This window comes from Corvus hawaiiensis, chromosome 9 (genome assembly GCF_020740725.1).
Source record: "Corvus hawaiiensis isolate bCorHaw1 chromosome 9, bCorHaw1.pri.cur, whole genome shotgun sequence".
Lineage (NCBI taxonomy): Eukaryota > Metazoa > Chordata > Aves > Passeriformes > Corvidae > Corvus > Corvus hawaiiensis.
Window position 1 is genome coordinate 18,511,119 of NC_063221.1, and position 13,031 is coordinate 18,524,149.

At 36.4% G+C, this 13,031-nt stretch overlaps 1 protein-coding gene across 3 annotated transcripts in view; it reads left to right on the top strand.

The window, feature by feature from the left end:
• Nucleotides 1–13,031, top strand: part of COL24A1 (collagen type XXIV alpha 1 chain) — a 127,395-nt gene that overhangs the window by 26,353 nt on the left and 88,011 nt on the right. For all 3 annotated transcript variants that reach the window (XM_048313209.1, XM_048313210.1, XM_048313211.1), the window contains exons 6-11: nucleotides 403–456; nucleotides 2,201–2,254; nucleotides 7,723–7,767; nucleotides 8,949–9,002; nucleotides 10,187–10,231; nucleotides 12,425–12,478. In XM_048313209.1, the coding sequence (XP_048169166.1) occupies nucleotides 403–456; nucleotides 2,201–2,254; nucleotides 7,723–7,767; nucleotides 8,949–9,002; nucleotides 10,187–10,231; nucleotides 12,425–12,478 (306 nt within the window). The remainder of the gene's footprint in view (nucleotides 1–402; nucleotides 457–2,200; nucleotides 2,255–7,722; nucleotides 7,768–8,948; nucleotides 9,003–10,186; nucleotides 10,232–12,424; nucleotides 12,479–13,031) is intronic.

Consider the following 13,031-nt stretch of genomic DNA (forward strand, 5'->3'; position numbering starts at 1 on the left):
GTATTCTGGCACTGTGGGAAAGATGAGCCTGAGGAAACCTGTACAAGGTTATGGTTCATTCAGTAATACAGCCTGATAATCCTGCATGGTGTTGGAGGAACAGCTGGTGTCCTGAAGTGACGGAGACATGGGTAGAGCAATTTGGCTGGAATGTCTGCTATAATCTTGCTTGGATTTACCAATAAATCTGCTTTTCAATGTTTTGTGACTGCACGAAATTTGCAAATGTAAATCTCACTTCAGTGGGAACCTGCACTATTTTATTTTTTTCCTAGTTCTTTACTGAAAAAGTTATGAGAAAAATATCTATAATAGGAAGCACATTTACAAATAGTTGTTTTAGCATGTATTATTAATAATTCTCTCCCAATGGTATTATTAAGCTTAATTTCTCTGCAACAGGGCCCTAAAGGAGACCCAGGATTCTCTCCAGGACGGGCAAAATGTGGAGAAAAGGTATTATTTTCTTAATTATAGAAAAATTTTTTGTCTGTCCCATTCTTTTGAAAAGTCTCGTTTAATATTCAGATACATTATAACAGTAAAATGCTTTGTATTTACTTTAACACTGCTGTATTTTAGCAGTTAATTATGTTAGACTGACCAGTGTAGACCCAGGTAGACAATGAATCTAAGGAAAATTTTAAAATATATTAAAAGTTTAAACTTATATTATATATTTGATTTAATTTATTAAAATAAAAGTATGTTTAGAAAAATGAAATTGAATTAGATTCATACTGATATAACAAAATACAGATTCCAGTTTTCTGCAGTACCTTGCATTAGTCCAGAAAGTTGTGTTAAACAGAATTTGGTGATGACAAGTGCGCACATTACTGCACATTGTATTCTATTTAACCACTTTTTTAAAAGGACTCTTGGTGCTATGATTTGTCCTTTCACTTCAGAGACTTTTCCTGCTACTGCCTCCTAAGCCACTTTAGCCAAACCAGTAGTTGTCTTCTCTGCCCAAGTGTTTGAGTATAAATATTCAAATGTTCTATTCTTGATAGAAATTGTAGGCCTGAAAGCTTGTGATTGTTTCATTCTTAGATTGACACTGAAGTTTCATACATAGTCAGTAATCTGGTAATACTAAAAATGTAATTGGATGCTTGCATTCTAATGTGTTAGCCTATGCTGCATGTTTAAGAGTACTTTGCATTTATGCTAAGTTGTATTATGAGCATTTGCTAGTAGATCAGTTGTGGAATATTTGTGCCAAGTAGAAAGCACTGTAAGAGTCAAGGACCACCGTCTGTTATGAGGAAAACATTAGCAAATAACTATCATTTACTAGCTGCTGATGTGGACGCAACTTATTTTTTAGTGCATACATGCTGTCAAACCCTAAAATTCACAAATACATATTGTCAACATTTATGGGCTGCTGAGAAAAAGTTCAGAAATGTCTGTTGATGCACTGATGAGAAATTGAAGTTTCTGTGGAAATAGCATTATTTTAATCTAGCCAGCTTTTTGGCAATCAGATCATAGTGTGGTGAGCTGTACATGACTGCCTGAAACTCAAGCTATGTTCTTTGGCATGAACCCAAGCAGCCACAGAGCAGTCTAAAGCCCACCCATATATGTGTATGACTATCCTAAATACATGTAGACTGCATCTATAATCCAAAATTATGGAATTGATATGAATTTTTATAGTTCTCATTTTTTTGCGTTCTTAATTTTTTCCCTCAAATCAAATTTGCTCGTTCTAATTAAGGGACTTAAATTTACTTGGATGATAAGTCACTTCCAGGATGCATTCCTTAACTTACTGGGTTTGAATTCAGGCACTAATCATGAAAGAGTGGATCTCTTCACTGTCAGTCCTGAGCAAGAAGGAAAAGAGCTGAAAAACCCTTCCCTCCTTCCCCACCTGTAACAACCATAAAAATTTGCATCTTTTTTCCATCTCCCCAGCATTTGAGATGTTTTGATTCTTGTTCCCATATACCATCATGTGGTTGTGAAATTCAAAGAACCTGAAGAGAATAGCAGTATTCCACCATGTTGCCTTCTCAATTTTCTTCCTCTAAAAAAATAATAAAAATCTATGCCTAATCAAACAACATTAGCTACTTCTTCATACCAAATGTCCAAGAATGAAGAGACGATATTAAGTCCTACATTTTAATTGTCCTGTGTCCTGTTCCAGTGAAACATAGTGATTCTGGGTGTTTCTGTTGTACAGGGTGATCCAGGCCCCATGGGCTTTCCAGGCCCACCTGGGATCAAAGGCGAGAAGGTAAGATTCTGTTTCCATTTCCATGTAACTCATCCTGGCTCAAATCAGTGCCCATCAGGTGGATGTCTGGTGGGCAAGAGGCTATAGAAGAACTTTAGGCTTGCTGTTGGTACAGTGTCTACTGTGCAAACCCTCCCCTTGCAATTGAATTAAGTGAGGTCATCATAGCAGGATGTAAATTGTAGTTGGTTAGGTTGGTGTTCTCCAAAAGGCATGGTGTGCCCCTGTTCCCTGTTCAGAGAGAAGTGCTACTAGGGAAGGTAGGCTTACCTGTGAAATGCAACCATTTAAATTCAATTGTGTTCAATTTCAGTGTAGTTATATGCTATAATACAGCATATAAAAGTTTTTTTCATGTATTTTTCTTTATTGTGTATTTCATAGTGTAGAAAAAGTTCCATGGCATCATGAGCTCAGTATTTCTGCATTTGAATTATTTGTCTTTTTCCAAATGTGTGCCAGAATTCCTCAGGTGGAATAAGTTCCAATTTGGGATGTTAGATAATGCAGTACTTTTTGACATGAGAAGTTTCAGGTGCCATATACTGCATTTAAGAAATATATCCAAATTATCCTAGTCCTATGTATACAGGAAAGCAGAAGGTAGAGACAGTTTTGGAAGGGAACATCAAGGATGTCGACAGAGGAAATGAGACCACCTTAAGAAAATGAGCACAATAGCCTTAGTGAATATGTTTTATGTGAAAGGAGAGGTCACTTGGCATAAATCCAGTAGACTGCTCCGATTACTCAGGTGGTGGGAAACTGGTGACAAAAATCAGCAAGAAAGATGGGAGGAAACTGCTATTAAATGATATCTTTGCTGAATATAGTTTGGTGTTGCAAGTATAATAGAAAAACATGGAGAACAAATACCACAGCAGAATTTTGAAGCAGTATGTAACACTGAAGACAGCTGCAAAAGGACAGAATTAATTGTTAGAAAGGTAGGCCCTGGTATTTTTGACCTTAATCTTTAACATATGGAGAATAAATATTAATTAATGCTTACCTGCTATTGAATCTAAAGAAAAAGGGCATTGCAACAAAATTTATAGTCAGTGCTGTCATGTTGTAGGGTGGCTTCATTCAACATTGTCTCAATCTTAAAATGCATCACTTTTTTTTCTTTTTTTTTTTGCCATCTAGTCATTAATTTCTAGAATTGACCAAAACAAGTAACAATATGACCAGAAAACAACGTTCTCATTAGCACCATGAGGATTGTGGAAATTTATGTTGCTAAACACATGGACCAGTGCTCACTGAACAGAGAAAATGTATAGCTGTGACAAGAATTTGCATTTCTTCTGTTGAGAGCTAACCTCCAAGCCTGGACACTGCTAGGTTTTGTCACTGCTGATCACAGGCAATCTTAAGATTCTGCAAGTACTGTGTTTTCATTTAGTCAGGTTTATAGGTTTGCTTTGAGAACAAAGTATTTTATGTTTAAAGCTTTTTAGATGGGAAGCAGCTGTCACTTGTCCTGGATTGAGACTGATATTTGGGGACAAGGAAATGAAAATCTTATGGGCATCATACTTTCTTCCTGCCACAAGAATTCACTCCTTGTCTGATGGTTAAATTCTGTGGAGAATCATGCTCACTTGATCACTGGAAATTTTACTCTGTTTCCATGTTGTACACATCAGACACTAACTAGAACCACGTTTGAGCCACAATCCAGGTCAAGCAGAAGTTAAGAATACCAGCTTTTGAACAGCACTACCCCTGTGAACAGTTAAAAGTATTTCACACTTTTTTTAAAAAGACAAGCCCACAGGTTATCGTGTTTTAAATAATTGATCTTTAGTTATTGCTTTTTGGTATGTGTAAATAGGTAAACATGCTGTTAGCTCATTGTTATCTCAAATTATTTTCAAAGGATTGTGAGCAAAGTAGCTGTGAAGAAAACCAGCTACAAGAAAGAAACTGCAGAAGGATCAAATACATCCTCTTTGCTCTGTACTCTAGCACTACTGAGAAATTATTATGTATTGAGATATATTAAATTATATTATAAAATGAATTATATAATTACATAAATCAACAATATATTGTTACTATATAATTATTGCATGGAATTATTTTATATAATAGAATGATATTATGATATGTTATATTTTGATACACTCTCTCTCTATATATATATATATATAAAATAAATAGCATATTTCCAATATTCTTTCTCATTCAGGTAAGAAGAAAGGTTAAAAAAGTCCTGCATATGAGTTAATGGTGCCCCATTTTTTTTAAATCATTTTTAATCAACACTTAAAACTTTCCTTATATCAGTCCAGAGACTTCATAGGGCAGAAGGCCCCTCTTTCCCTCTCCCCTAAATGGCCCTACGTGACTGTACAGAGAGGCAAGTACTTGCCCCTACAAGCCAGAGCACTTGGTGGGGGTGGGTTGTCAGCCCAAGGACAGCACTCCTGGGCATGAACTTGCCGGAGCCCATGGCAGTACATTCGAATCATTGCAGTGCTGAGGAGTTACGGGTGCTTTGCAATGACACTGGAAAAGGGTTTTACAAAGGTTGGCCACAATTGTTTCTCTTGTTTATTCTGTCTAACGTGTGTAACAGTAATGATGAGAATCTGGGTGTATAAAATCCTGATAAAATTTGCATACTGAAGTAGAGCACGGTAAGAAATGTGGAAGGAAAAAACTTGGTTTCAACCTGAGAAGGGCTCCATATTTCATTTTGTCTTCACTTTGCCCTCATGTAAGGGTAAGGCTGATAAGCAAATTTCAAAAGCAATATACCTATGGCAGTGTCAGCATTATGCTACCAAGTGTCTCCCAGTGCTTCTCTGCAGAGTCCAATTTCCCTCGAGAAGAAGGAAACTCCAGTCCTGTAAGACAAAAGTGGTATTTCCATTCCTTAGGATATTTGGGCTGAGTTGCTAGGTGAAATCTTAGTTGTGGAATAAACATCAGCAAACAAGATAGAATGGATCTATGAAGGAAAATTAAAACAAAGCCGTTCTCTGATGAAACATTTTTTCAAAACTGGAGGCAGTATGGTGACACTGTGGAGCTGATAAGTAGGCATTGTGAGGAATCATGTGAGTCCATTTATTTGCTAGACTTACCCCATGCCCAGAAATTTTTTAGCTGATACTTTTCAAAGACTAATATCTCTCTGTAGCTGAGGGTTGTAGCATTAGTCATAACATTTTACCTACTGATTTTTACAGGAACTTCTTGGCACTCTAGCATAGTTGCCAATGTTGTGCTAGATTTTAACAACAATTACATAGAAATTGTGTTAAAACACAATAGGCAGCAGTAAGATGGAAAGACACAGCCTAAATAGTCCTTGCTGTTATATACAAACTGCTATGTACAGACTTCACTCAGTCTGGGTCCCACTGTGCTGCATATGGTAGAAGTCAGACGCTTAAACTTGCTACATTTTAGTTGGCAGTAAATACTTTTTCTCTCACACAGACCAAAGTATTCTTACAACTTGCTATGTTTTTGAAATCTGTGCTCGAAGTCTGTAATTGGAAGCTTCAAACTATTCTGTTCCACACTGAGTTTTTAAGTCAGAGAATTAATCTTCATTAAAATCTGGAAGGAAATTAATTTTTCAAACCAGTGCATGTGAACTTGTATTCTTATTCTTAATTTTCATCTTAGCTCAGAGTAAACTGCGTCTTAATTATATGGGTACACTCAAGAATACAAACTCAAGCTAATAAAAAACTAAGAATTTTAAGAGGATTAGCTAAGTCTCAGGAAAAGAAACCTCTGTGTGAAAACTGTCTCTTTGGAATGGTACTCATTTTAGCGTGGTTTAGATCCATTCCCAACCAGCACTGAGTGAGTTAGAATGAATTAAGACCATGTTAAAGCTGAATAAAAATATGGACATGCTATTCTAAAATATGAGTTCAGAGTAGTTTTCCTCTGACAGAAGTAAAATGCTGTTGTGTAGAAGTATGCCCAGCAGTAATCAGTCCTAAAACTCACTTTCTTTTGTGCCTTCTTTTGAGACTGTAATGCAGGTGTTAATCAGCTAAAATGACCCACTTTGAAACTAAATTGTGATAAACTTTTCATTGAGCATTTCTGCGTATAGGTTTCCTCTTTTTCTAGTACAAAAATAAGAAACTAATCAGGGATCTCTTCTAGCTACACCTGCTTTAGTTGATTATATAAGTATAGAGAGAAGATAAAATTCTGTAATGAATAAAACTCATGGAATAAGGGATTGGCTGGGACTGTAAAAAATTGTAGTTTTCTGAGACATATTTCAAAAGCTAAGGAGGAGTTACTGGTTTATACCAAAATTGTCACAAAGCAAAATAACTTTATCTTTTAATTTTGTATATGATAATAAAGTTAATTTCATGCAGCAATACTGTTGTGGTCACACAGAAGCTTATCTGAAACTTTGGAATACCTGATCTGCTGAAATCAGTTGCAGAATTTCTTTTTATTACACTGAGTCTCAAGTCTCTACTGACTGATGAGTATCATCATGCTGCAAGGCAGACAGATGTTTAACATCAGCCAAGACCCTCCTGCTGCTTAGTTAATGTCGTTGAGTCCAAGTTTATGATAGATTTCTATCTAGAATAATGATTGTTTTGGTCCTTGTCTTTCGAGCTGTAGCTTTTGGACTTGTGTATTTCCAGTATCTCTTGCAAGGGATGTGGAGACCAGACACTTGGCTTCTGAATCAGTCATGCAACTGTTACAGCCTCCCTTTTAGGCCAGCTTGTCTGGGTATGTTAAGCCTGGTGTAAAGATGTTCAAGAAGGTGGTTCCTCTTTTAAGTGTACTGATGGAAATGGCAGATTCCAGCTCTATTTTCATTCTGTTTTTTCTTTAAGGGCTAAAACATGCTTGAAATTATCAATGCACAGGGAGTGAAGTTCAAGAGTTTCATGTCCTTCTGTAGTTTCAGCACAGAAGATTTCTGGGATGAGGCTGTTCTCCCTGCTGATATAAATTCCATAGTATAAGAGCCGAAATCTGTTCTATATTAATTTTAAGAAGAGATGTTTTGTGTCCTGGAAGGCCTGCTTTCCTGAGTGTGTCCTAGAATAATCTGGGATGACCCTCTACTTACACCCTTCCTCTGAACTGCCTCATTCAGAAAGGGCATTGTGACAAGGATTTGGAATGGGGAAATGCACAGTACAGAATCTGGTTCTTCAATCTTGGCAGTAACTGGTGACAGCATCCCATGTACTCATTTGTTTAAAAGGGTGCAAGTCTGGAACTGTCTTTAAGCATACTGATGTCTTTACATTTTCTAAACTGCCAAGATGTTTTCTTACTTCTTTTCTCTAGCTCAGTTTTCATATGAGCTGCTGAATGTAAACCACACTAATGCTGCAGGCAGACAAGTGTGGATTTTTTTCTTTGATAAAGAGAGAATAGAGTAGGCAAAGAAGGTCCATTTTGTTTGTTTAACTGTATTCATTATGGATCTCTCTCTCTACCTGCAGGGTCCTAAGGGTTACCCAGGACTGCAAGGGCCACGGGGTGAGCAGGTAAGGGATGAAAACACAGTGCAGTGCACTCTGCAGATGAACAATTAGGATAGGAGAATGTGTAATCCATGTTAAGTGTTCAATATAAGCAATCAGTGTAAACTGCTTAAGGAAATATTGGACAGCTCTTGAGCGAGAATTCAGATTGTTTAGAGACCAGTGTGGCAAAAAAGTAGTCTGAATGAAATGGAAAAGACCAGCTCATTTTTCAACTGCCACACCAGCTTGGAGGATGTGGATGTAAAATTCTTATAAGAGGCACATTTTGGATTCTTTCAAACTTCTACTGATTTAATGCATTTTATATCTCCCAGCATGTAAAAAATGAAATAGTTAGTTATTCAGTGCTTTTTTACACTTCCATGTCAGTTCAGGAAGCAATCTGAATGTCATTTCAAACACATCCAATTGCTAATGCCTCTTGTTAGCATTGATGAGGCTCCTAATGGCAGAGTAGATGGAAGGAGTCTCCTTTTGGATCACACTGAAAAGGAAATGGTGGTGATAACAGATGGTAGACACCTGAAGGGAGATGAAAACTCAAGGACGTCATCCATGACTTTCATGAGTTTTATGCCCAAACCTTAACTGAAGGAGTGGTGATTTTTATTGCAGTCTCATGGGAAGTTTTCTGTGATGGCTATAATCTAGCAGTGAGATAGAAATAATTAGTGGGAAAAAAGCTGATTCCTAACATCAGAAGAAGAAGGTGGAGGGAGTTGTATACATTCATGATTAATGCAGTGCTATATTGACCCAATTCTGGAAGAAACAAAACAAAAATTGATTTTGTAAGGACAAAAATTCTTCTTTAATGACAAGCTTAATATATTTGTTTCAAATACAGCTAAGACCAGTGAAGTTACCTCATTATTAGGACCTGCCTCCTATAGTCCTCCTGAATTATTTTTGAATTATGGAAATAAGACATGCACTGTTGTATTTCACAAAATCTTATACTTTTTTTAAAGGATATGTAACTGAAATTGACAGAGTTACTTATGTATGATGAGTCAATTTTTGGGTATTCTATGTAGCTTGCTTAAAGAGTAATTTTTCCATGTGCTTAAGCTGTGTCGTATGAGTAGATGTTAAAAGAGAAATGATAAAACAATATCCAAACCATGACGTTAAACATGTTTGTTGTTTCTTTTCCTTTTCTTTCTTCCTTTTCTGCTTAGGGAATTCCAGGAATGGCTGGCAGTATTGGGGCAGTTGGTTACCCTGGCAGGCAGGTGCAGTAACTATACAAATGAGTTTGCATTTTTTTCTTTGTTTTTCTTTTATTATTTTCAAAAGTACCATATCTAACTCTTTTGAAACTGCTAATTGTAAAAATGTATTTGTTTACATCTTGTCATTTTTCTTTGAAACAAACCTCTTTCTCTGGCAGTGGCCTGAAGGGAATGTTGAGTCTCATGGTTTTTAAACTTTGATGGGTTAGATGCAGTAATGCTGTTCCTTCCTGGAATATAGAAATGGCATTACCAAAGTACTGAATTTCTGAACACTTTACACTCCCTTCATAAACCTCATGTGGTTCTATGTGGTTTGTCTTCTTTGTATTTCAAGTCCAGAAGCAGTAGGAAACTGCCTGTTCCTCCTGATTTTTCACCAATGTATTTATTTCACTGCTGAAGCTATTTCTTCAGTCCTTTAGCGAAGGAGAACATTAAAAGTTTGGGGTTTTTTCCCATTTGGATATTTGAGTAGAACCAATAAAGCCAGAAAGCAACTTTCTTTAAACACAAGTACTTATATAAATATTGATTTACGTACAAGGTAACAGATACCTCAGTGCAGTAATACAAATAAGATATAAAGTAGAAATACTCAGAATTTTCCCCATGTAAAGGTATATGAGCCAAATTGACAATAATTGACTTTGTGGCTTTGTGTCTGCTTAAAGGGTGAATTTGACCAATACTTCAGTGTTTTGTTGGATTGAGTTTGTAATAGCTATATATTTTTAAATTCCATTACAATATTTTATAGAGTAATGGATGATAACATTTTTGTGTTGAATCACGTAAAATTTTTAGAACATTTGGACCACATATGTAATTCTGACATTAGCTTAAACATAACTGAAATGTGTCCAAATATAAAAGCTCATAAAAAATCTTGTGAAATTATGTCACCCTAATGCCTGATCACTGTGTCTGGAGAAAAATATTTCTCCCAGAAGAAATAATTTTGATGTAATGGAAGTTTTAGTCATGGTCTGTGGTTCAGCCATGCATTAATGGGAGACCTTTGTGAACATGGTCTCAGGGCACTATTTATGACACCTTCTTCAGTCTTAAAAATTTCAAGAATGTGTTGCCAGTTTACAGTTAACAAGTGCTGCTGCCATTCTTTTACATAGAGCATATCTGGTTGTTTAAAATTAATTACAACTCATGTCTTTTTGTAACAGGGCTTAGCTGGACCAGAAGGTAACCCAGGTCCTAAAGGAGTAAGAGTAAGTAAGCATCTGAAGCATTTTGACATGCATGTCTATGTTTACCTATACAGTAGATGAGAAAGGGGGTGAAGAATTTGATTCAGCTCTGCCAGTTGTATGCCTGCAGAACCACTGCCTTTATAGAACCTACAAATGAGAAAACACAGTGTTTCTTTCAAAATACATGCAAGAGTTTATTTTTTCCCCATGGAGAGCAGCATAGAGCAGTTTTCCTTTGTTGCCCTTCCTCTGGCATGCAGGGGAGAGAAGGAAGCAATGCTGGGTGTGTGAGGATGTTTCAGGCCTGAAGCGTTATTTCCATAATGGAAGTTGTCAAGAAGGGAGACATATCTGACATTTGCAACCTGTAACAGCTGCAGAAGTAGATAAAGGGAAACAGTCTTGTCATATAAAAACCACAAAAGGGATCTTGAGATTTTAGAGTGACTCAGTCATAGTTACATGTATCCCAGGGACTGAAGGTTCTTAACGCTCTGTGCATTCAAGGTTTGGTTTTGGTTATTCTTGGAAGTAAAATAGATTGGGTTTTTTCCTAGATGGGGTGGGTTTTTTTGGTGTTTTATGGTGCTCTTTCTCTGTTTCTTGGTGGTTTGGATTTTTTTGAGGGTTATGGGTTTGTTGGTTTGTTCATTTGTGTTTTGGTTTGGTTTTTTGGGTGGGTGCCGTGTAATTTTGTTTTCTTTAAATAGAAATGTGCATGCTTACACATGCTTGTGCACATATAAGTATTTCTTCAGACTGACTCTCACCTTCAAGGAGTAGACACAGGTTTCCAGAAACTTGTATCTGGCTGGTTGTGTCTAGAATTTGAAGGAGGCTTTTGCTGGGTGTTTTCAGGCCCTCCGCTCATGTTCAGTTTGCTCAGCAGTGTATTGTGTTCTCAAGTATCTATTAATGTAATCCTACGGTGTTGCAAGAGTTTCTTTTGTCTTATTTTTAAGTGTGGTTACTAGAGGCCTTTACCTGCAGCAGCTTCTTAAACATATGTCTGGGGGTTTTGGGATGGGGTTTTTTTTAATTTCAGTTTTCATTACAGTGATGGGAAAAATTAGTTTGGCATGATCAAGTGCCAACAGATATTACACCCTCAGGGATTGTCTCTTTTATGTTTCTTCAGTTTATTTTTGTTCAGATTCTCATCTGCATTTTGTCTTTTCCTCCCTTCAACCAACAAGACATACGTGATCCCAGTCACTTTCTGAAAAGTAACTGCTTCTCTGTTTACACAAAGCTAAAAATGGCCAATGAATGAGTAATTTTAGGGAAAAACACCTGTCATGTCTTAAGGCTAAATCATGTATATGAATTCTAAAAGTAACTTCCAGTAAAAATGATGACACAACCCCCTTGACACATACTGCTGTGCCGTGGAGGTGTACAGCAACATGATATGAAGTATCTTTAGAGCTTTAGTTTTAAAATATTCCTATAATCAAACTGTGCTCTGCTTCCCAGCTGTTTTAAGAAACTGTAGAAGTGCTTTTGTTTCCCTTACTCTCGTTACGTCTGGATGACAAGATGGGCACCATCTTTCATAATTAAAAAAAAAAAGATCAACCCCCAAGAAATTAAATCATTACAACTGAAGAACTGGGGAGAGATATGAAAGCAAAGAATTCTATTCTAGTAACTAATGCAATATTTTTATTCCAATCTCAGTTTGAATCTGATAGTGCAGAATCCATTTCTCCATACAACTGAGGAATGGTGGGAGTGAGATGCATTGTGACTGAACTATGAGAAAAACATTCTGCTTATCTTAAGATAAACTTTTTTCTTGTAAGAATTCTTACAGATAGCAATGATCACACATTAACAATGATCACAAAATAAGATGAGAACTTATTTTCTGATGGAGTTCATGAATAAGTTTAACTTCAGAAAAAAGTTGCTGATTTAATCTATTCTGATAAGTAATGCATCTGATGCAACCTTGTCTTATTAGAACACTTTCTTAGTACTTCTTTATTAACTTATTCTGTACCCTTTTAACAGGAAATTAACAGGAAAATTAACAGGAAATTGTTTTTGCTGTTGGTTGGAGAGTAAATCCTAATCACATTTAAATTTCTAGAGCTTCACTGGTAGTTTCAAATGAGCCTGAATTTAATCCCTGTGTCATGAACATCTATCTGGCCAGTACTGAGGGACAAGCAGCCTTGAAAACAAGCATTGTTCTTATGTTTTTAGGGCTTCATTGGACCTCCAGGTGAGGCAGGACAACCAGGACCTGAAGGAGAAAGGGTAGGCCTAGTGGAACATTAATGAAATGTTGATGTTTATGTGGTAATGCAATATATGTTAGAATGGGGGAAAATATACGAAGTATAATGATTCATTTGAATATTTTTTGGTTAAAAGCAAAACTGATGTGAAGAAAATAAGATGAATAGGTCATACCCAATTAGTCTAATCAGTGAAATGCCCTGGTGCTGAAGTAAAATGGAGAGCAGCTGTAAAGTATTATTTTACTTTAGTCTACAGCTGCAAGGATTAGGGTTATTTTTTTTCTTCAGCAGAGCATGAATGAATTTTTTTTTTTATTCAAGCAATTTCATTTTGTCAATAATTAATATTTGTCTCCTGTCGGATAATCTTTGCAGTAAAACCAGCCATGGAAATGTTAATCTCTATCACTCTGTGCTTGAGCTTTTTCTTATTTCACTTGAGCAAAAAGGCTGTCTGGACATGTACTTTGATGGAAGCAGGACAAGGCCCTTTTTCACAGTTGTTCAGATGTTGCCACAGTAAAGACAAGCAAAGTTTGCATTTCTGCTATAGGACATTTTCTCTATAA